General features: G+C 34.1%; 1 protein-coding gene across 1 annotated transcript in view; it reads right to left on the reverse strand.

Moving 5' to 3' along the window:
- Positions 1-690: 690 nt before the first annotated feature.
- Positions 691-25435, reverse strand: part of CIP2A (cellular inhibitor of PP2A) — a 28419-nt gene continuing 3674 nt past the window's right edge. Inside the window, exons 2-21 of the mRNA XM_030836737.2 lie at positions 24030-24177; positions 23110-23222; positions 22170-22264; positions 21548-21644; positions 20204-20326; positions 19901-20046; positions 19443-19518; positions 16945-17163; positions 15282-15441; positions 13845-13986; positions 12667-12766; positions 11046-11164; positions 8684-8879; positions 8051-8125; positions 7846-7956; positions 6317-6513; positions 4174-4287; positions 3840-3922; positions 2960-3099; positions 691-1899 (exon numbers count right to left, since the gene is read on the reverse strand). Of these exons, the coding sequence (XP_030692597.1) occupies positions 1729-1899; positions 2960-3099; positions 3840-3922; positions 4174-4287; positions 6317-6513; positions 7846-7956; positions 8051-8125; positions 8684-8879; positions 11046-11164; positions 12667-12766; positions 13845-13986; positions 15282-15441; positions 16945-17163; positions 19443-19518; positions 19901-20046; positions 20204-20326; positions 21548-21644; positions 22170-22264; positions 23110-23222; positions 24030-24177 (2625 nt within the window). The 3' untranslated portion in view covers positions 691-1728. The remainder of the gene's footprint in view (positions 1900-2959; positions 3100-3839; positions 3923-4173; positions 4288-6316; positions 6514-7845; positions 7957-8050; positions 8126-8683; positions 8880-11045; positions 11165-12666; positions 12767-13844; positions 13987-15281; positions 15442-16944; positions 17164-19442; positions 19519-19900; positions 20047-20203; positions 20327-21547; positions 21645-22169; positions 22265-23109; positions 23223-24029; positions 24178-25435) is intronic.

Here is a 25435-nt window from a genome sequence, read left to right on the forward strand (position 1 = left end):
ACATTTTAAGCGCTCAGCAGCCTCATGTGGCTAAAGGCTATGGTACTGGACAGTGTAGATACAGAACATTTCCATCACCACAAAAAGTTCAACTGGGTAGCCCTTGGCTAGGCTCAGTGTCTTGAGATGTCTAAACTGTAAAGTTAGCTTGATTTTCCCTAGAACTCTTTGTTTCATTTATGTATTTATTTTATAGAATTTTTTTGGTTTTTATCTTACAGGGCCTTTTGTTCTTCAGTCATATCTATCCATTTCAACATTATTTTTCATATTAAATTGAAAATGCATGCAGTTTCAAAAAGGAACAGAATGTACCCCTTATGGAAAGAGTAGCAATTTAAAATGTGTTAACACAACACAATGCTTTTAAAAAAATTTGCAGAACTGTACAAAATGTATACAAATATATAGAACTATCAGTTTGATATTATTTAATGTAATTAGTGAATTATAAAAATATGTTCTCTAAATATAAACTCAGATATACTATGGTTGAAAAATAGAAGTAAATCTAAGTTACCTAAGTCAAACAGAGATACAAATAGTGAAGAAAATACCAAGTAAAATCAATGGTTGTAATAGCATAGCAATAAAATCAACCAAAATTTTTAATATAAAAACTCTTCTTAAACACTACTCAGAACATTTGATTCAAATGAAGAGTACTGAAAAATTCCCTTGTATTAAAGAAATACATAAATAAGGACATTTAAGTCATGCTTTAAAATTTAACAGCCTAATTAAAAACTATGTAAATGAAAGACAATATATCAAATGAAATTCACATCAGAATTAACAACAAATAAATTTCTGAATATGTGGCAAAGGTAGAATCCACATTACCTGTATGTAAATTGTAAGAAATTCATAAATATTGATAATTCTGTAAGTTACTACAGTTTTTTATGTGACAAACAATATAGTCACAATATATCACCTATTTTCTAACTTTTATACATTATTTCTGCAAATATTCACTGCGTGTTTAAAGATTTAGAACTTATACCATATATCTTACTACATTTTCAATGCAGTAATAAAGTTATTTTAGATTCCCTGAGTAGGGATGAAGGGGGAATCAGGTGAAAGTGATCAAAAGGTACACATTTCCAGTTATAAGACAAAGTACTAGAGATGTACAGCATGATAAAGATAATTAACATTGCTTTCTTTACCTCCTATATGAAAGTTGTTAAGGGAATAAATCCTAAGAGTTCTCATCACAAGGGAAAAAAACTTTTTTTCTATTTCTTTGATGTTGTTTCTATGAGATGATGGATGTTCACTAAACCTACTGTGGTCACCATTCTATAATGTATGTAAGTCAAATTATTATGTTGTATACCTTAAACTCATACAGTACTGTGTGTCAATCATATCTCAATAAAAGTAGAAGGAAAAATAAATTCACTGACAACTGATTTTAAAAATCTAATCACAAATGAGAATAAATTAAACAAGCAGAAGAGAGTGGAAAGCAACTAAGGAAAAAGAAAACACCTTAGAAAAAACAATAATGGAGGCTAAGAAGAATATTCTGAAGTAAAAACCAAAGAAAGCTTTAAGCAATAAAATCCAGAAACAAGAAGTAAAACTTTAAGACCAAATAAAAACATGTATCAGATCAGGTTCTTTACTAAATTAATAATTAGATAATAATTTGCTCTTGTTTTGGAGTCACAAATTACCTTTCCTACCCCACCTTTCCAGTAGAAAAATACATAATATCTATATACTGAGATTCACAGTTTCTGGATTTGTTTTCCCACCACTTAAACTGTGGATCATTGCTATCATATGAGAGTGTTTGTTCAACTCCTCTTGCTGAAGTTTCACCAGGGACTCTTTCTCTTCCAAACGACCTTCTAACTGAGCCTTCTGAACTTCTAGGGAGGAAGCCTAAAAAAGGGGCATGGGGGAGAGAAATTGAAGAAAACAAACTTAGCATGTTTTCTCTTCACAGAAACATGCTTTAAGATGTCCTTAGTTTTTATTTGTAAGACAACCATATCAAAAGATACATTACGATATGTATTATATTTTAATTAACAATTATATGGTAAGTTTAAGATCAATAGTTGATAAACAATATAATACAAATTGGGGAGACACATTCAATTTGTCTTTTTAAGTCAATGCTAGCAGTTGGACTTTTGCAGAAAATACTACATATTATCATTTAGAATTACTATTAAGATAAACACATTAAGGCAGAACCAGGATATCTGTAAATGTGGCATTAAATTTTATGCCTCTTCTGTCACTTATGCTCTGTAGTTGTTCAGTCTTTTTAAAATCTTGGTCTGTTCTCATCTTCCTGGTGGTAGATGGTCCAGAAAGCACTATTCATGGCTACCGCACTCAAGCAATCATGATAATGTAGAAAGAACAATGACCTTAGAATATATAAGTCTACTGTTTCACTTAGCTATGTGACTAACCCTGAGCAAGTAACTTAACCCAAGATTCCGTTTCATTTGTAGGATGAAAATATTTATTAATACTTATATATTAATATATTTGTTAAAGGGAGGAAGATTAAGAAAAACATTTCAAAAGTCCTTTGTAAACTATAAAGTTCTAAACAAATACGAACTACGATTATTATTATCACCATCCCTATAAGTAGAGAGATGCAGCTATATACATATATACAGGTAGCTACCTGTATGTGACATTAAGAACTGGGAACCCCCTTCTGTATCCTTTGCCCCCTTTAAAGCAGCAAGTGCTGTAACACAGTATACATTTAATTAACGTGTAATAATTTTAGGAAGTACAAGTTTTCACACTGTGAGAGCCCTCATAACAAACCTATTGTCAAATCACTTTGAGATTCTAATATTATCTTCTAAGCAAAATTACTAAAGAAACAGAATATTAACTTATCCAAATTTACCTTTTTCACAAAATAAGACTTTTTCATTTTACTGCAAATGAGAATGCAACAGATTCTTACCTTAATGCTCAATTCTTTTCTTATTTGATCTGTTCTATTTAACTCTTTTCTAAGGACACCAATGGCTTCTTCTTTATCTTCCGTTTCTCTTTGTAAGACTTCAATCTTTTCTTCTTGTACTTTTATTTTTTGTGCCAGGTCTTAAAACAAACAAACAGTCAGCTTTGTACTCTAAGGTCCTATACTGACATTACCCTGAAAAAGTTTAGAAGCTATTATGTTATATAAAAGCAAAAAAGAGACAACTAGAAAGAAGAAGAACATCTTGCTAGAAATAAAAGTTATACAGTACTTGATGAATAAAAAAACACCATGAAACTCTTCTCCTATGCCAGTATTCTACAGAAAATGCCAAATCTCCATGTCTTTCCCTCTTCCTCTGTTCTAAACACAATATACAGTAATGAGAGGAAGGACAATCCTCAGAGTTAAGGGTTAGAAAAGAAAAGGCAAGAGAAAACAATGAAAAATTATATAGGTAGATGTCTGTGCTCTAAGTCAAGTGAGTTAGAACAAAAATGTTTTTGTGGATCATTTCAGAACTACTACCATTAAGAAGCTAGTAACTAAAAGTTACCTAGCACTGCCACCTGCTGTTACATTCTTTAAAAAATCTTTATTTTTAAAAAGGGCAATCATTTCCTATAACTCCTAGATTTCAAAAAAATGTATTGCTTTTTCAATTTGATCAATCTAACTAAACTACTTTGCAAAATGTTATGGCAAGAAAAGGAGAGTTGTTTAAGATGTGATTTAAGGTTTAAAAAAATGAGAGAAGTAGAAAATAATGAAACAGCAAACTAAAAACCACTCATGCTTTGATTTTCTTCCAACACAAGATAGGTTAAAATATAGACAATTTGTTAAATAAGCTACTTACTTGCTAGCTTACATTCTCTGTCTACCAGTTGGTTCTGTACTTCTTTTCTCTGTTCTTCTTTCTCTATTAGATGGGCAATAGTTCTGAAGTTATAAAACAATACAGAAGAAAACATCAGTGAATCATATCATTTCTTTTTCTCCCCAACAAGTATTTTAAGAGGAAATTCCGAAGAATGGTAATCACCCTTAACTTCTGCCAAATGTGCACTTTATATCTGCAATAAGTAATAATTCCATTAATTTTATCTATAAAAATCAATGTTCTATATACAGGGAATCATTTTGTTTTTGAAAAATCCAAAATAATTAGAATAAAGAACTAGAGATTTTACTTTTCATTTTGTTGCTTGAGTGACTCATTCAACTTTTTCACACTCTCAATTTGTTTATTTAGAGAATCACACGTGACCTGTAAATCTTTGTTCTTCTTCTCAGCAGTTTCATTCCTGAAAAGACAAGGAGATGAGGTGATATTTTTATGGAGGAACACATATGATGGAGAAAAGAAACTCAGTGTCTTCCTTACCATTTCTTCTGATCAAATTGCATATACTGCAGGGAAGAGGAGGAATGTTGCATGAACAAGCGGGATATAAACAGAGTTAGTTTAACTCTAAAAGATAATAAAGATATGTTTTGGCTGACTGAGGGGGTAAAAATTACTATGAAGTGGAAACGTGGGGCTTTAACTTCATATTTATGGATAAAGAGCTTCATTTACAGATAATGTTGCATTACATAATTTGCTATAAAATACATGCCTCTATCTTTATAGTTAAGTCCAGAAATTGAAACAACTTCTATAAAAGGATGACATCTTCAAAAGAAATTAAACTTGCACCTCTCATCACTGGCCTCTTGGGCATAATATATGTTTAAGTAAAAATGTCAAATTAATGAATTAAGTAGTTGAGGACTCTAAATTTCTCTTGCCTCTATAGCTCTGCATCTTATAGTCCTGCTTATTTTTACCTGCAAGGTAACCACATAAAAGAATTCCTTTCCAAAGTAATACTTTGACACCTAACTATCTTAAGCATAAAATGTTTTCATGCCTCTAACTACAAAGACAAACAAACTGGTGGCACTGGCCAAATGTGGCCAGTAAAGTGTTTTACTTGTCCCACACAGAGTTTTTAAAATTCTGAATTTGAATGCCTTTAGATATTCCTACCATTACAAATGATCTTCCCCAGCCAGCTTCATTTATTTGTTACTCACCTGGCCCCTCAAAGCTGGAGTTTTACTTCTGGGCCCACCCCTCAATCACCGTCTGGAACATAAGCAGGTCCTAGAAAGCCCATTTTCTCTTGGACCACTGCCTACTTTCTCTTATACCCTGACTTAACACAAATAGTCCACTTTATCGGGCCTGCCTCTAACAATCAGACTTCAGAAAAAGCTGTTGGGGGAAAATATCCTGTTTGAAAATCACCTTGTCCTCACAAATTTTCTAGATGTTGTACATTTTCCACCCTTCATTTTTATTGATGGGCAAATAAAATAAGCACACGGACCTTGCAAAGATAAAAATTTCTACATCTCTACATTAATACCACAGAAAGAAGAACATTTTTTCAAATCTTAACCAGTCTTAAAGTATAAAGAAAAACAAGAAACAAGTTAACTAGAGTGTTTTTATTTTTATTGTTTGGTAGAAAGTATATAACTGTTCCTGGTCTTCCTTATAATTCATAAGTTTTAAAACTGGCTTAAAAGATAAAAAGTGTCAAGGGAGGGAAAAACGATCAGTCTCACACTTTTTTAGTGGGTGGGCATATAAATTGGCATAGCCTTTTTGGAGGGAAATTTGGCAATCAATCAAAAATTTAAAAGCACTCACCCTTTAAACCAGCAGTTCACCTATAAGAATTTATTCTGCAGATACAGTCATACATATAAGTAAACTACATTCAAGGACATCAAAGAGAAATACTGACTACAAATTAAGAGGTGAATTAAACATGAACACCCAAATTTCTATGCTATTAGGCTGAATTATATGACAACTGTTAATATTCAACCACTTTTGATCTTCAGAAATGGCCAATTCATATGGTTCAACCTGATATGAATTGTGACAACTAAGGTCATTCGACAATTATTTATGGAGTGTCTAACCATGTATCAAGCACTGTTCTAGGCCCTAGGGATTTCTCAGTGAACAAAACGGACAAAACTTATCCTTGAGGTGCTAACAACCCAGATGACTGATGACTCTATGAATAAAGGAAAGAAGTAGCGTCAACTGGAAAGAACTAGAGACACCCGTATTCTGTTTCCCACCATGACACTGAGTTTGAGTAAGCAATACTTCATTGCACTATGACATAAGTTTCTTGCTAACTACTTACCTTATAGTATCATCAGAATATATGAATCCTCAGAATTGGATTTTAGGGACACAGAAGAGAAATGCCGTGTGTTCATTCCAGACTCTAACCTTACACAGAAACTTTTGCTTTATTAATTTACCTTTGAAGAAGTTCCATGTAGGATTTTGTCAGTACTTCGTGTTCTTCAGCCACAGACTCTAACTTCCTATTATGTTGAAAGAGATGCTCAATATCACTCTGGGCTCTTTCTGATTCAACCTCCTGTGACTTCAGCAACACACCAAGCTCTTCATTTTTTCTCTCAACTTCTCTCAACATATTAGCAAGTGTCCGTGCCTAAAAGAAAATGGAATAGAGACTCTTCCACTATCATTTACATAATATGCTCAGTTTCTACAATTTAAAAGATTTGCCAAATAAATCTGTCTTATTGTCAATTTAATCATTAGGCCAGTCTAGAGGGGTAGAGGACAAGTTCTGCTCCCCAACATCAAGGGTGAAAGTGGGGTCATACAATTTTCACATAGTGTAACAAGTACTATAAACAGGGCAGCCAGCACAGGGAGGGAGGACCACCGGAAGTGCGGGAAGGAGAAGACCAGAGAAAGCTTCCTGGGAAAAGGAGGTATTAAAACTAACATCTGAAGGATTATTAAAAGTTAGAGAAAGAGAGGAAAAGGTATTCCAGACACAGAAGAGCAAGTGCAGGGACAGAAAACAGAAGAGTACGTCAAGTTTCAGAAACTGAAAAGCAATCTAATATGTCTCACTGCAGAGAATGCAATAAGTTCTAAGGAATTTAAACTCTCTTCAGAGCTAAACGGTGAGACACTGAAGGATATTCAGCACAGGGGCAATGGAACCAGAGTACTGCCTCAGGGATGACTGTGGAGGAAGAAGGGAAGGTAGATCTAAATACAGAAGAAAGATGCCTTTGTATGTTGAGGGTGGCTGACAGGAAGGAAAGGTAGGAAGACCAATCAGAGGCTCTGCTGAGATTCATGTGAAAAATGAAAAGAATTTGACCTGCAGCAAACAGTGGTAAGAATAGAGACAATGCAAAAAAAAGTAGCTATTCAGAAGGTAGAATTCAACTGAACTTGGTGAATGACTAATTGTAGAAGGTAAACTGTGTGATTTCCAGGTTTCTTGTCTGGAAAACTCTTAAGAACAGTACAGGGAATACATAAGAAACAATACATTTTTAAAAAGGGAGGGTGATGAGTTCAGTATTGGTTCTGCTGAGTTTGAAGTATTTGATGTATATTTAAATGGAGCTACACAGGAGACATTTAGTGCCTGAGAAAAAGGATCTGGGCTCAGCATATAAAATTGGGGGCATTAACATTCTGGTAATGACTGGAAACCGTGAATCACCTAAATAAGGGAAAAGGGATTAGAACATAATCCTGGAAAACTCAACATTTAAGGGGTGAGTAGAAAAAAAGGATATAGGAAAGAGTATACATTAGGGTAGGAAAAAAAAATCAGAAGATAATTGTGTAACCAAAATTAAAGGGGAGACAGTTTCGAGACAGAGGGATACTAGTTAAATGCTAAGGACAATTTACTTCAATCAGAGTCATGAAAATAAAACTAATATTTTGTACGTTTTATTTACTACATTTATTTTTCTACTCATCAGATGTGTCTTTATATTGTACACACTTCTGTCTCAGCTTGAGTTCTTTGACAGCGATATTGAGCAATCAGTCTATCAGCTTGTGCAAGGGCCAGAGCTTTTGCTTCCAAGAGATCTTGTAGCCTGCTTTCTTTGGACTGTAAGAAAACATATCATTAATCTTCATCATTTACTAGAAAACATCTCTTAAAGCTTAACTGTTACACATAATTAAAATAAGCTTGTACTCACAGCTAATGTGGATAGTTTCATCTCATATACATCCATTATGTCAGATATTCTCACATCATTAATCTCATCCTTTACCTGGGTTTTAATAGTTAAAAAATCAGAAATTGTTAACGCTCAACAAAATAAAAATACAAATGCCTAATGTGAGACTAAATCACTGAAACTTAATGTCATACCAGGCAGGTCGCAACCATTTCACTAACCTGGCTATTGCAAAAGAATATCTGGGTAAGATCAATGTGAGACTAAATCACTGAAACTTAATGTCATACCAGGCAGGTCGCAACCATTTCACTAACCTGGCTATTGCAAAAGAATATCTGGGTAAGATCTGATACTCTCATGGAAATTTAAAGTACATTCAAGTCGGGGGTGGTGCGGGGCGGCGGGAGGCTGAGCTGGTTAGGGGGGACTAAGGGAAGATGACAGCCATGTTAAAATGTAGGAATTTTATGACTGATTTTTTCCTCTTTCCAAACTTTCCAGAATACTGCCACTTTTTATAGTAAAAGATAAAGTTTCAATGATCAAATCTGCATCTAAAGTTGTTTAGATAAATGTTATAAGAAGGGCTGATATTTAGTTGGTATGTTCCAGGCAGAATCCTACTTATAATGGCTATTTCTCACTCACCACAACTCCAGACTGAAGCTTCTCTATTAATTCCTCAATGTTCAATCCAGGAACTCTATCTTTCAAAAGTGGAGGAGTTAAACATTTTACTGATGTTGGAAAACTGTGATTCAATGATTGCAAAGGCATTCTTCTGGGCATATGTTCTGTTTCCTGTTGTCTATAGGTGTTGTTTGCTGCTATACTTTCTCCAAGCCTGAATGGGAATCAAAAAAAGAGAAATAATTATATGAAAATATAGCAAAAGGCAGAGTTGGTACAGAATTAGGGACTCAATGAGAATGGGTCTTTTGGGGAGTGTAAGTATTCAAATATTTCTGAAATAATCTTGGAATCTATGATGAAGCAGGATTTGGGTAAATATCCTAAATTTGCCAGAGGAAACTCTTTTCTACTCATAACCCTTTATAATGACAACTCCACCTCTGGTTTGGAGGCGTCAGAACTAGTTTCTGAGTGTGGATTATTTGTAAAACTTAAATACAAAGTTACTGGTATTGGTAAGAACATCCTTCTAACCATGGGCAACATCACCTAGCCTTTACTTTTTCCTTTGCCCTTCCCCTTTCTCAGTCAGTATGTTCTCACCAACCTGACTTCCATTCTGCCCCTGCCATTTATCCCATCTTGTTCTTGCCTCGGGGCCTTTGTACGAGTTGTTCCTTTACCTAGAACACTCTTCCCCCTAGATCTGCACAGCACCAGCTCCTTCTTATCATCAGATCTCAGTTCAGACTCACTTCCTCGGACCCTCCACCCATAGTGACATGCTCATTATGAAACATTTTGTAAACCTCATGATAGAAGGTCCCCTAATTTACTGCAATATTCAAAATGCCTAGAAGAAGGCCTGGCACAAGCTGGCCCTCACCTTATTTAAACATTTGTTAAATGTTTAAATAAAACAAACACACTCCAAAAAACCAACCTACACACCTACCTACCTACCCATCGAGTATATAAATGCACCTTATTAAACTAAGATAATGTAAATATAGGCATAAATGGACATAAATAAAACAGCATAAGTGGACATCTGAGATAGTGTCCAAAGAGAAAATTATACAACACAAGACAGGGAGGGATGGCAAAGACATAGTGAAATGATAGGAAGGCTGCACATACAGAGACACAGGGTGAAACTCCACCTTTCAGTCAAGCTGAAGCTTTCTACTCTGAAGCGTGGGGGATTTTGCTTCATGTCAGATTACCACAGTTGAAGACGCAAGCTACCACAAAATAAAGCAGCCTCATACACGTCTACCTTGTAACTTGAGAAGCTCTCTATTTATCCATTTAGTTGTTAAAAAATATGATAAAATGAAAGGAATTTCAATTATATGGTCTCTAGGTCATGTTTTCCACAGTTCTTCATCTCTTAATTTATGACTACTTAAATTATTAATTCTGAAAAATGAGTTTGCTCAGTCAGTTAACAGAAATAGCAGAGGTTGGCAAACTTTTTGTTAAAGGACAAGGTAGTTAAGTATTTTAGGTTTGAGGATCCACAGTCTCTGTTACAACTACCCAACCCTAACGTCGTAGCATAAATGTAGATGTAGACAATACAGACAGTAGGAAAATGAATGGGTGTGGCTTTGTTCCAATAAAATTTTATTTATAAAAATAAGCTCCTGGCTGCTGTCTAGAGTTTGCTGACCCCTGGCATACAGGAATGTCTTACCACTTAACAACTGTCTCAGTTCATTCAAACCACTTTTGTAAATTCATTCATATAAACTACCTAAACTTATTAAAATTAAAGTAGAACCCTACTAGACATTTTGTCAACCATTTAGTTTACACACAGCACCGAAAATCTGAATTTTTTTCAAACCTAATTGCAAATATTCTCTTAATGTTTAAAATAGATGAACATAGTAGATAATTCTGCCCGGCCATTATCCCACCTTCTGATAATAACAGATTTTTTTCTTTAGGAATCCCTTCCTTGGTAAACGACCCAGATCTGGTCAATGAAAGCGATGCTTAGACTTATCACTCAAACGGTTGGGAAAGAAAAACTCTTTATATGGAGAAACTAAACTCGTAGGATGTAAGCTTAGTACAGAAGCTACTATGTTAAAAAGAGGTGTTGAGACAGAGAGGAGTAGCATCTGGATAATACATTTAATCACCTGGATGGATCTAGCTATTCCCTAAGTGAGTACACATCTGGCCTTTTTAATTGTGGGAATCAAATTTTTTTTAATTGAAAAACTTTTTTCACTTGAAAAATTACTATTACAATGAAGTCTTCAATTCACGAATTTTCCAATCTATCTATATTCAGGACTACTAAAGAAACATGGCAGGGTATTCCAGCACCACAAGAGACACACTGCAAATGATTATAACTCACACTAATGCAGGAAAATCTGGCAGTGGAGCAGCTTCCAATAATATTCCCAATCCAGACTGTACTTGTTCTCTACGGTCTGATGTTAAAGCAAAAGCCAAGGGAGTAATCAGGCGAGGATCCTAAGTAAATCAGAAACCAGAAAATAAAAGGCAGAAAGAATAAATAATGTCAGGTTTTTAAGAGTAAGGTGAATAAATAGACCTAAATCATAAAATAATTCTAGGCAAATTCGAAAGTGTTTCTACCTGATGTTTGAATGTATTTAATTAGTCTTTACCTTGTTATAACTGTCTATACAATCAATAGTAAGGTTGGCTTAAAAAACTCTGGCAAAGGTTTTGAATGCTTTATTGTGCCTATGAAAATCATGTCTTAAATACTTTGAGTAATTTAAATATCACCTACAATTGAATGATGTTTTGAGTTACTGTTTTATTTTTCTAGCTACTATTTAAAAGAAAAACTGGCTAGAAGAACAAATGGCTAATCATTTCCAAATTAAAGTAAAAAATAAAAGTAAAATTCAAATTAACTCAATAAAAAATTTTAATTTAGTGAATGTAACAATTATACTTTAAAGTGTAAGTCCGTCATGTCAGTAAATTTTACATTAGTACTAAGCCTCAAATCATCTATTCTGAAAAAAATTTTTATTGACATAAAATCAGAAAAATATTAAAATATAAATCTTTATAATTATCAACATTTTAGAATGTTAAGTGTTTTATAGGTACTCAAGTATAATCTAATGCCACAGAACTATTAAGAGATGGATTTTATCTCCAAAACCCTCATGGTAACCCTTTATAACTCTTCCCATCAACAGGGATCATTATTTCTACTTTGTAGTCAAGAAAACTGGAGCTCAGAGAGGTGAAGTAACTTGCTCAAGTCTGCACTGACTAAGAAATGGTGGAGTAAGCATCTGAACCCCCATCTCCTAAGCACTGTGCTCTCAAAGTGTATAAGTAGACCCTGCCTAAGGATCCAGTTTTGGCTTCTACCCTGTCTATACAGGCACTGGAGACATCTGTGTTATTATAGTAACTTAATTCACACGTTTGTTAAATATCTGTTAAAAGCCAAGTTTTGTGGATATCAAGGTAAACACCTAGAGCTCTTATTCAGCTACTATTATTATTGAAATCTGTAAGTTAACTATTTTCTGCACACCTCTCTAATTTTATTATCACTCACAATCAAGTCCATTTCTTCCAGGAGTCTCCCTCTTGTCTTAAAACTCTACCTCATCAACCCCAAACAAAAACAAACACCCCAGAACAAATACCACTCCCCCCACCACAATGCCAATAGAAACAAATGAAGAAACCGGAAACATGACACAAAAAAGGAAAAGGCTGTGGAAGCACCGCTATCGTGAACATTCCATACATTAGAGTCAGGAGCACTTATGTTCAATTGCTGTGGAACTACGTAAAATAACTGTGTAGTGAGAATATTATAATCATGTAAGACAATTAACAATTTTTAAACTTCCTTCCAATGGCCAGTTCTAAGAAAAACATTAATCTTCTAAAGACTAAGAATATTACAACAGAAACATAGAATAGGAAACATTTATATATAAATCAACTTCAATATTTGAAGAGTTTAAACTCACCTGAAGGATTTTGTAGAAGCTTACTTCCATACCAGGAACCAACTGTTTAAGTTTGTTCATCAAATCAAGAGTTTTCAAAATTACATCAGCAGCAAGTTTGCTTTAAAAATAAGTCATATTTAACTTAAATAACTCAAAAATTGCTTAGCTTATTTCTGTCCATACATCTAAAGAAAATAAAAACCCAAAACCTTTGTTCTTATACCTCAAGAAGATTAAGCATTGTTTAAGAGAAGAAAAAATATCAGAGACCAACATCCTTATAACCCAAGATCCAAAGAGAACAAACTGGCATTAATAGTTTAAGTTTAGACAGTGTTTCTTTTTCTAATCTCAAATACCAATATGCTTCAACTTTCTGCTTGAAATTACTAGCAGCATTGGCAACATGATTCATTTAATTCTTAGCCTTGTCACTAAAATATTAACAATAGAGGGCAACCTTAGGCAATAAAGAATATCTAATATTTACTGAATAAATTATACTAAGCCGTTTTTCTCAGCCTTGTAACTGAAAAGGAGTACAAAAAAGTAAAAAGAGATAATTCTTGTTCTTGAGGAATGTAATTATTGACAGTTTTGACATTCATGGAAATTGGAACAAATCACTGTTCAGCATTTAGCAGGTCCTCAACAAAGACTTGTTAGATGGACTTAATTTATGGGGGAGAAAAGGGATAAAATAATCTCATTACTATCAGTGAAAATCCACATTTAACCATAAGCCTTTACATGCTAAAGAAGAGTTGTATTTGTTATTAGAAACCTTCAGCAGTGATGGATTTCTTTGAAATAAAAACAATCCCTGTGTTCTCATGCTTTTTCACTTCAAAATATAAAGTTAAATGAATATAAAAATACTCAGGCAATGTCAAAAAGGAACTCTAGAAAAAAAATGTTCAGAAGTATAAAAGACCCTTAGAGAATCACAACAAATTAAAATAAGACAAACCTAAACAATGAAAAATAAATCACAGATATTAATACCTCTGTTCAGAAGCATGTTATCTATGAATTAAACGAATTAAAAAAAATTCATCATGAAAATATTTTTCTTAATTCTCTGTTATACCTTGGCTTAGCAGAACATACCCAAGGATGACCCTCCAAAAGGAATGAGAATCATTACATCTTTTGATTTTTATTACCATTTTGCCATTTGTATTTCATATACTTACCACAATTCAGAATCTGCTACCTTTGTTCCAAACCCCAGATCAATCTTGCCATATGTAAATTGTTGCTCTATCAGAGTGGTACATTTGATAGTTGTCAGAATTTTTGCAATATGCATTTTTAGAGCATCATCTCCACACAGAGGTAAGTTTTGTTAAGGAGCACAAACAAAAAATTCTCAAAAACAAAACCCTTATATTTTTATAGCTGTTTACAGCTTTTAGGATGATTTCATACAAATTATTCTTGTTCCTGCAATTTGGTGTAATTATTGTTACATTAGCTCAATGACAGATTAGGAAACTAGAGCTCAGAGCACTTAAGTGACTGACAAGTGGCAAGAGATGGGACTGACATCAAAAGTTTCTGACTCAAAGGTAAAACAGAGGAAGGATCTGCTTTTCTACGGGATGTTAGCTTTTTATTAACAGGTGTCACAACGGTTCAATAAATACTTGTTGAAATAAGGGAAGTTATTTTCTCATTTGTTATTCCTCAATTTCTCTTCCTGTACTGTAGTTAATTTGAATATCTATCATTTAAAAAGGGTTAAGTTTGGTACCACTCAATGAGAGAAAGCCTGAATATTTTACAGATAGTATCTCTAAGGTCAAGCAAAATAATCATGTGTTTTTACAGCAGTGGCTTTCAACTTTGGCTGTACGTTAGAATCACCTGGGTAGTTTAAACAGTCAATCACAAACACTCCTCCATCCCAGGGTTTCACATTACTTTAATTAAATCAGAATCGCTGGAAGTAATGTTCAAGAGTATTTTTAAATGTTCTCCACATTATTCTAATACATAGCCAGAGTTGAGAATCACTGCCATCAAGAAAGAGAAAAATTAAGAAGCAGCAGCTCAGAGAAGAGATTAAAGAGATGCAGAGTTTGCTCTAGGGCAGGAAAAAGTTGAGCAAATTCTTGTTGCTCTGAAATACAAGGTTATCTTTTTTATAACCAAGTGTTAATGTCATCTTTATTGAAACATTTATAGAGGTGTTAATTTTTAAAACACAAGCTAAAAAACTAAGCTAAAATAATAACTACCAATCTTTCTTTCTTCTCTGCTACACTCCATCAAAGAATGGCACCACACATCATCCAGGGGCAACAATTTGCATCAAAAGAGAGTATCAGGGTAGTTATTTTAGAATATATCTCCTAATCTCAAATTATGATAAAAATGTACAGATCAAGTTTAAAGAGCATTTCTGGAAATATTCTTTAGCTTAAAAGTTTTACACAGAAAAACAAGGGGAAAAAAGTCTAGATAACTTTTTAAGAGACTCATCCTTGAATATCAGGTCTGTAAGTTTAAACTTGAGTTCAGTAATTCTGAAAAGATTCAAGCATGAGAAATGACAAAATTATAAAGACAAAAATGCAGTAAATACAACTAAAAAAATAAGTAGTTTCCATGTTTATACTGAAGGATATTTAACAAAACTTCAATGGCCTTGACCATCCTTTCACATTTTTTCCTTATTAAGGCCTCATCTAGATTTTGTTCTGTGAACTGAAGCTGATCAAGGAATGTAGGCAGCAGAAGGGTCACAAAACGGTCAGCTGAGGAACAGTTAGCAGTATCTATGACATCCTGGAGAATTAACCACCACCAACGATTAAAAATAAAAACAGAGATGGAATACAGAATGCATAAACGGTCATCACTGAACTGCAACACTCTTTAAATTTCTTATACAGGTGATCCTTGAACAACGTAAGGGTTAGGGACGCTGACCCCACCACACAGTCGAAAGTCTCAGTACAACTTAGTTGGCCCTGGCCTTCTGTATCTGTGGTTCTGCATCCACGGATTCAACCAACCTCCTGAATTGTGTAGTACTGTAGTACTTACTATTGAAAAAAAATCCACATATAAGTGGACCCAAGCAGTTCAAACCTATGTTGTTCAAAGGTCAACTGTAATTACTTCAAAAATTCTTTGACCTGTGTCTCCGATTTAAAATCTACCCTTTTATCCAGTTTTGAGGGCTATGATGACTTTTTTCTCAAATGGAACAGTAAGGTTTTGGGTTAATCGAATGCAAACAAGACTTATTAAAGTGGACTGTATCTGTGATTTAAAAATTATTCTAAATTAAAAGTATGTACTGAAAACAAATATCCCGAATTTGCTAAATGTAATTACAATAACAGACAATGGTCTTAATACTTTACAACCACAAATAATTCCCATCAAGAATCTCAAAGCACTTTTTAAATGCAAAAACTGTTAACAGTCAAGATCAACATGAAACAATAATTTGTGCATAATCCTTAACAAATATATTTAATCACTCATAAGCATTTTGGTTTGTGCACAAGATCCAGTCATGAGAGGGTAAACATTCTACTAAGACACTGGGGTAGACAGAATGGGTATAAAAACAGGGAGAGGGCTTCCCTGGTGGCGGCAGTGGTTGAGAGTCCGCCTGCCGATGCAGGGGACATGGGTTCGTGCCCCGGTCCAGGAAGATCCCACATGCCGCGGAGCGGCTGGGCCCGTGAGCCATGGCCGCTGAGCCTGCGCATCCGGAGCCTGTGCTCCGCAACGGGAGAGGCCACAACGGTGAGAGGCCCGCGTACCACAAAAAAAACAGGGAGAATAGTACAGAATACTAAATGACCTAGAGAGTAGAATCTACCAGAATATAAAGGCCTCTATGGAAAGGATTTCTGTCTATATCCTAAGTACCTGGCATGCTCCACTCTATTTGACTGACTTAATCCAATGTTCTATATATCCATTCCATAAAGACAGTAGACAGTATCTACTGAGATGGAGAGATAGAATGTGACTACTGAAAGAAGCACAGTCATTCACCAACAACCCATACAAATCTTAGTCAATACCTTTACTTATTATACTGAAAGGAGTATATATGCTATTTAGTGAGAAAACAAACAAAATTCTCGCTAATATTTGTGACCTTGCCAGAAAAAAGGAATTCAGTAGCTGAATGGTAGGGAGTTAGTAATTGAGAAGTTTTCCTGAAGTGTATGAACAACTGGAAGTTTATTATGAACATTTTACAAAACAAACTGTTCACTGAGAATCATAAAAGTGGAAAAGTCAATTTGTTAATTACTCTAGTACCTCAAATATTTCCTTGAACAACTCCAGTGCTAAAATAGAACAGTTTTCTGATCCATCCAAAGGTTGGCTTGACCAACGAAGTAGAGCTACAGGAGGTTCTAAACACTTAGAACGGCTTCCCAGAATGGTGCTGCCAGATGGAGGTTGTTCAAATATCATCTGCGTAAGCACATGGCGCAGCTGAGTCACTGAACAGAACGCAAGAAGTAATTCTAAAACCTGTGCAATATAAAGCCTTCATTAAATGTCAATTTCATTAGACTTGAATGCACAAAGCAACCAAAAAATGAAGCTGGAAATGAAATACATTTTTAAAGAAAATAAAATAAAAATTGCTTCCAATTTTTCCAAGTATTATTTTTCAAAATGTGTCACTAGGTTCCAGAAGGTTACAAATAAATTTGTTAATGGTAGTTACTTCTAATAACAGGATTGTGAGAGCCAAAGAAGAAAGGGCAACCTCAACTAATCTTATATACCTTCTACAGTACTTAATTTTTTTTCAGCACAAACATGTTGCTTCAAAAATGAAATTAGTAATTAAGAATACCTGCTATCATGCTAAGATTTAAGAACTGCTATAAAGCATACTTTAGGATAATATTTAAAAGTGGCATCCCATAGCTTTAAAAGCTTAAGGATGGCTACTTCCATATTGTTTACACAGTGTGGCAATCAGCCCCTTAGCCTGCCTCCCTATTCTACTTCATTTCTTCCTTGCTTCATAACTGAACCTTATTCCATTACATAGCATCCCACATCAACTTGTTTACTAGCTGTTAAGTTAAATTCTACCGTATTTCATTTACTACCAACTTATCATTAAAAAAAATTATTGGTACCTCTTTGCCTACTCACTTATTTTCTACCTTTCTTCATCTGTTTCTTATAAATGGCATACAATTGGGATTTGTGTTTTAATTAACCTGATAGTGTCTGCTTTTAACAGAATGCAGCCCATTAGCATTTACTATGTTACATATGATAAACTCTTTGACTTATTCTCTTTTAAATATAAATTGTAGTACTTGTTTTTGAATAGGTAATACATTCTTTTGGTTCCAAAGTCAAAGGTACTAGCCTGACCTTTAACTACACTCTCTGGAAGCAACAGACAATATTACCAGTTTCTTATTTATCTTACCAGAGATACGTTCCGCACATACAAGCAAATACTTTCTCATTTACACTTTCTCTGTAAGTATAACATAAAGGGAAGTAAACATATCAATTGCTACTGCAAAGCTAGATGTTTTCCTCAAAGTGAATACACCTGTATAACTAGCAACTAGGTCAAGAAAGAGAATTCCACTAAAACTCCAGAGTCCCCTTGTGTCCCCTCCCAGACAATGCTCCAACCACGACTCCACATCAGATTTCTGACACCAGAGATTAATTTTACCTTAGCTATTCTTGGATCTTTGCATTTCTGTATAAATTTTTCAATCGGCTTGCCAGCTTATATTAAAAACTCACATGGAACTTTATATATAAATAGAATCTTATAGTGTATACTCTTACATCTGGCTTCTTTAGCTTAGCATTATCTTAGTGAGATGCATTCATATTTTCGCATGCAGCTGCATTTCACACATTCTCATTGCTTATAGTATTCCAATGTATAAATATACTACAGTTTATTTCCACTGTTGATGGCATTTAGGTTGTTTACAATTCTTGGCTATTGGTAACAGTACTGCTATGTTTTGTACATGTCTTTTGGTGAACACAAGTATTCAATTCTTTGGGGTAAATATTTAAGAGTGGAATTGCTGGGTCATAGTTGCATATATCCGATGTTAGTAGATAATAAGTTTTCATAAATGGCTGTACCAATTTTTGGCCCATGAGTACAGCGACACTCTCTTTATATTTTTTACATTCTCTCTATGCTTGATATTATCCACATTTTTAATTTTAACCATCTGGTGGGTACGTACTGGTATTGTATTACCATTTAAATGTGCATTTCCCTGAAGATTAATAAAGTTGAGCAACCATTTCATATTTATTGACCAATTCAAGGTTTTTTTTTTGCTCAGGTTATCTTTTGGGTTCAGTGTTTTTTCTCCTTTATAGGTGCAAATTTTTAAATGATACACTTTAGATAAGAGTCCTTTGCTCAATATATGTATTGTAGATATCTTTTCCCGCTCTGTAAATAGTACCAGTTTTAAACTTTCATTTTCTATTTAACATTTTCTACATGTCTTTTGGTGAAATGTCTCTACTGGCTATATAGCTAGGAGTGGAATATCTGTGTCATAGGTTGTACATGTGTTTAACAGGCACCGTGAAACAGTTTTCCAAAGGGATTATGCCAGTTTATGAAGATACAAGGAGGGCTCCAAAGTATCGGTAATGTTCTGTTTCTTGCTCTAGATACCGGTTATATGGCTGTGCTCATTTTGTAAAGGTTCAGAGATCTATGCACTTAGATTTTTCTGCACATTATAGTTTTTAAAAACTTTAAAACGAAAAGTTGTGCTTTTATATACCTTTGAAGAAGAATCAGGATCCTTTCCATTAAGAAGACCTAATACTTGATTAAGACATGAAGAAAAGTGTTCATACCTAAGTTCAAAATAAAAATACACATCAAGTGATAATTATGAAACTGATATATTAAAAATGACTTTTATATAAAATAAATCATACTGTTCAGATGTAAAACTGGTTTTGAAACAGATTAATCAAGATATGTATATTTTGGAGAATGACACAACCTTATATACCTAAGACAAAGACTGAAACATACACACACACCCTTGTTATACTTTTACATTTCAAGTCAGGAGAGCAAAAAGAATGGGAATAAAGCACATGAAAACATTTTGATTTTAGTCTATTGCGAATTAGTAGAGTCCAAGTTTACTAAATCTAAAAAGGCAGTTTTGTTTACTACAAATACATCTTGGTTTAAAAAAAAGTCCTAAAATTTGTCAGAGAACCATACCTGATAAGATGATCGGCAATTTTAGGATTCTTAAGAAGATCCATCAGTAGATCAACTGAATACTTTCTAGTTAGTGTGCCATCACCATTTATGAGAATATTAAATATTAGTTGAAAAGTCTGATGAATGTTTCGAGCATGGAACAGCTTAAAAACAAATCAGGAAAAGTATATTATACAAAAAAATTTAAGTTGACCATCCTAAAACTCAACAAAGAGTCTCAATGACTTTTAAAGTATCAGAGAATATAAACTTCAGAATTATTTTCGTAAATTGCAAAAAAAAAAAAAAAAAAAAACTTACCTTTTCCCCAACCTCTTCGTTTAATGTCAAACTGGATAATATTGAAAGTGCAAACACAACCACAGTTAAACTACTATGGGCCAGGAAGCTTATAAGAGTTCGATAAAAAGATTTCACATTATTCTGAGGAAGAAAAAATTTTTTAAATAAATTAGAATAAAAAAAATTATAAGTCTTACATTTTGTTTTAGAAAGTATATCTTACACAGAGTAGGTAAACTTTTATTAAACATTATCAACTTAAGAGATCATTCAAGGAGTGAGTAAGATGATACTTTTACATATTGCTTACAGTAGTATAGACAGGTACAATCTAAGTGAAGAGCAGTGTGTAGTCATGGGTTTATGAGCAAATGTTTACCTTCCTCAAACAGTTCCATGGCTCAAAATAACCTCCACCAACAAAATAAGACCAGGTCAGAAAAATCCAGCACATGAACAAATGAGATATTATTTAATTTAAAACAAGTAATACTGAATATTGCATAGCAAGGGAACTGTTCACAAAGCACCTTAAAGAATCAATGAACTTTCCTGATTTAATATATTTCTAACAGTAGTTCAGTTAACCTCACTTGAGTGCCTTCACTTATCTCGAGTACTGGTAGTGATGTTAGGCACTTACTCATAAATATTTCTGGGAGAGCTGTAATTGATTTTGTGGAAATACAAGAGTGAGGTAAATGCAACTGCCAACGGCATATCTCCCCTTTTTAAAAAATAAATTTATTTATCTATCTATTTATTTATTTATTTTTGGCTGCGCTGGGTCTTCGTTGCCGTGCGTGGGCTTTTTCTCTAGTTGCCGTGAGCAGGGGCCACTCTTTGTTGCGGTGCACAGGCTCTACGCATGTGGGCTTCAGTAGTTGTGGCTCGCGGGCTCTAGAGTGCAGGCTCAGTAGTTGTGGCGCACAAGCTTAGTTGCTCTGCAGCATGTAGGATCTTCCCAGACCAGGGCTCGAACCCATGTCCCCTGAATTGGCAGGCGGAGTCTCAACCACTGTGCCAACAGGGAAGCCCCGTGTCTCCCTTCTATCAGCACAAAATAATTTAGCATTTCTTGTATTATTCAATATGACAAATAATGGGATGCTACGGAGAAGAAAAACTTTTAGTATTTAACATTTTTATTAACTCTTAACTTGTCTTAATTAAACATGTATGAAGGTTGGAATACGTCAAGTTATTTATATGTCAATATGATTCTTTGTTAACTTTGATGGCTCAGCTGGATAACACAGGAGAATTCTTGTAAAATTTTTTTTAAGAAAAAGGTGAAAAAAATTTTCTTTAAGCATAGAGCCCACCACAAAACTAGAGAGAAACATTTCATAAACTTCTTACCAAAGTCTTTATGTGTGTTTGAACAGAAAGACTGTGCCGACAAAGATTTGCCAATAATCCTAGACAAGGCATTGTCAACTCATCTTCAGAAGACTGACTGTTGTTTTAAGAAAAATAATAAAAGATAAAAACATTAGGTTCCTTCTAAATTACTCACAATTATATAGTCATTTACACATTTAAATTCCTTCCTTTTTCTAAGAAAAGAAAAATCTGATTAACATGTGAAGACTGCCAAGCTTTGAATAGTACTGATCATTTATTTCATGTTTTGAAACTAAATGATCCTACTCAATTGCAGCATACAAATATAGAAATAATTGTCAGAGTAACCATGTGCTGTCTTATCAGTATATTCTTTGGTCAATAAAATTAAATATAAACATAATTTTCAGTTTCAATAAGTTTTTCTGTCTCAATCAATTCATTTCATAAATTTTTGTTATAAAAATTAAAGCTGCTTTACACCACTTGATCCTTGAAATCATCTAAGAGGAATAAATAAGAATCAGCCTCATTCAGTTTAAAAAGTTGGAAAAACTTATTTAAGAAAAATAGAACTATTACACGGCTTTAGTTAAACCAGTAGATTATCTGCTTACATGTTTGGTTGCATACTCACATATGATCAATCAGGAATGTAATTAATTCATCTATATTGGCACCAGAATGCAAAATTTTGACGTTATATGTTAACCTCTGCAGAAGCTGAATGCACTGAGAATAAGAAAATAGCAGTGAATATAAACATATAAAAACACATTTGTGTGCTCAAAAGAATGAACTCCTGTACATATTCTGAGCATGTAACCATTTTAGGAGGCATTTAGAGCAAGAACTTTTCCATATCTTAAAAAGGTTCTATCTTCACATACAAGTAATGAGATCTTAAACACACACAAGTAATTAGACCTTAGAGTTCATCTCCTGATTCACACATTTCTATATATTCTATCTCAAACAGCATCTTGTCATTAACCTGGCTCACTTAATCATCTTAAACTTATATGCAAGTTGAAACACATATTCTATCAATTCTAAGATAGATATTTTTCTTATTTTACCATTTTTAAAATTGCATGTCAGTTTAACTTGCAATGTTTTTCTTTCTTACAACTGATGGCATATTAGGTTGAGAAATATTATGGGTATAAGAGCTTTGAGTCTATGCTAAATAATACCAAATCTGTAGCTTCAGTTTTTGTAGAATGTTTCCTCAATAGATTGAGAATAGGTGCCAACTCAAATTACAATTTTAACATGAATAGCTGACATCTGTATTTATAAGCCTGTCAAAATAGTCATAATCTGGATTTTTCTTAAATTATAGTGCTAGATGTGAATAAAATTCTCTTCTTTAGAAACTCGTAAATAGTAGTACATGTGTGACCAACCAGCTTTTAAATTTATTAATGGTGAGAACTGTGCCTAATCATGCGGTATTATACCAGCATATAGTACACTGTAAGCCAGCAGTTTACGATAGATACTATCAATTTTGATCTGAAAATAAGGAAGGAAGAATGAGCATTAAGTGGAAAGTACTGTGTGGGTGTACATACCTGCAAAAACACTGAATCACTGTGGCAAGTACTGCTCCGACAAACCACTCCTGCCAGCACACTATTCAGGCTGTACGTATTCTGAAGACAGTCTCTGGTTTCATTGTCTACAGCTGTAAGTTAAAATAAAATGACACAAGATAGATCATTTTTATAAATAATAATTTAAAATTTATTTCATATTAAATTTACCATTATATAAAAATATCAAATATGATATGGCTATTTTGTTTACAAACACCTTCCAATTCAGAAATTTAACCAGGGTGGCTATTATATTGGACAACACAAATATAGAACATTTTCATCATCTACTGGACATGCTGCTCTATGTTATCACTTCTGTATCACTGGGTTTTTTTTTTTTTTTTAAATAAGCATGTATTAATTTTATAATCACACAGAGAAATATCTCCCCTCCACCCCCAAACACAAATCAAGAATAAAGTAACCACTGAATGAAAATTTTAAAACTAAAGGTAAGGTAGGGAAAAATAGAAAAAGTAACACTTGCATTTTTAGCCTTAGCTCTAAGTTCAGTGTAGTCTATCAAAAAAGGATGATGTTTTGATCACTAGCTATGACTTTCCAGAGCGCTGTAGCTCACACAGACATTATGTACATGCATATTTTTTAATTCATAAATAGGCCCACATTTCCCAAGGTACATTCTTTTCTGTAGACCACTGAACCCTTGATATGTTTCAGATTCTTTGTTCTAATAATCTTAAGAAAGCCTGAATATAATTTTCCCTTTTCAAGAGATCCACAATACAAAATAGTTCTGAGAGGTCCTGCAATGAAGAAATCTTTTGAATGTGAATCATTCTACAAAAGATTCTATAACTAAAACTGCCCTTTAAAAAAATACTAAATTCATACATCTTCTAAAAAATAAAAAAGAGAAACTAATACATTACCTAGTTGAGATAGCAAACTGACGATACTTAAGATCAGTGAAGCACTTATGTTTGGGTCTTCAAGTAGCTCTACAAGGCAACTTAAGCATTCACTTGGTAGTATGTGATTTGATGTAAACAATCGGGTGAGCTTCTGTCCAGAAATTACCTAGAAAAGAGTCATTAAAATGTGTTAGTTAGGGCTTCCCTGGTGGTGCAGTGGTTAAGAATCTGCCTGCCAAGGCAGGGGACACGGGTTCGAGCCCTGGTCTGGGAAGACCCCACATGCCGCGGAGCAACTAAGCCCGTGTGCCACAACTACTGAGCCTGCACTCTAGAGCCCGTGAGGCACAACTACTGAGGCCATGTGTCACAACTACTGAAGCCTGTGCGCCTAGAGCCCATGCTCCACAACAAGAGAAGCCACTGCAATGAGAAGCCCACGCACTGCAACCAAGAGTAGCCCCTGCTGACCGCAACTAGAGAAAGCCCGCGCGCAGCAACGAAGACCCAACACAGCCAAAAATAAATTAACAAAACAAAACAAAAAAGAGCCCTCTTTAAAAGTCATGAGGGACAAAAAATAATTTTTTAAAAAAAGAAAAAATGTGTTAGTTAAGAATTGGCAATTTTCACTTCTCCATTTCAAATAAAAATCCAGTTCTTCCAAAGTGCCATTGCCACACTCTTTCCCAATTTAGAAAATTCATACATGTTGTTCCCTCTGCATGGAAGATCACCTATCCCTTCACTCACTAACGTAATCATTCCAGTCTCAATTTTGTTTCTTCCACTAAGCTTTCTCTAATCCTCTCCCACTAACTAGGTTAGGTTTGCCTGTTATACTATCCTATAGTACATTACACTTTTATTTGCTAAGTCAGCAAGCTTTTGCCAACTTAGCAATACTTATCCTCCCCACTACATTGATGACTCCATGAAGGCACAGACTACAAATCAGCATTCTACTATCAATATATTTACCGAATAAATGAATTCCATCTTCTTTGAGGGAGGCAAATGGAAAGTGGAAAGCAGCTAAATCCAAAGGATTATTCATGGGATTAACTATGTGAGTATTCCTTCTGCTCCCTACCAGACAGTACCTAAGCCCAGAAGTTAGAGATCACAAAGAAGAAGTTAAAAAAATTTTTTTTGAGTAGGCAGGTCAGGAATTAAAAAATTTTATTATTTGTTATTTCACTATTTACTCCTCTCATAACACTATAAACGTACTACCTACTGCCTACTAGCACCACCTCCCGAAAGGGTAAGCTGGGATGAGGGCTGGGAACAGTTGTCAGACAGCCACTTACTTTCAAAATGCTTTATGAATATTATTCATTATTAAGAAAATCTTTTCTATAAATATAAAAAAACAATCATTTACTTTAAGATTAGATTAAATCTGTTCTAAACGTTTTTTT

This window comes from Globicephala melas, chromosome 4, assembly GCF_963455315.2.
Source record: "Globicephala melas chromosome 4, mGloMel1.2, whole genome shotgun sequence".
Taxonomy (NCBI): domain Eukaryota; kingdom Metazoa; phylum Chordata; class Mammalia; order Artiodactyla; family Delphinidae; genus Globicephala; species Globicephala melas.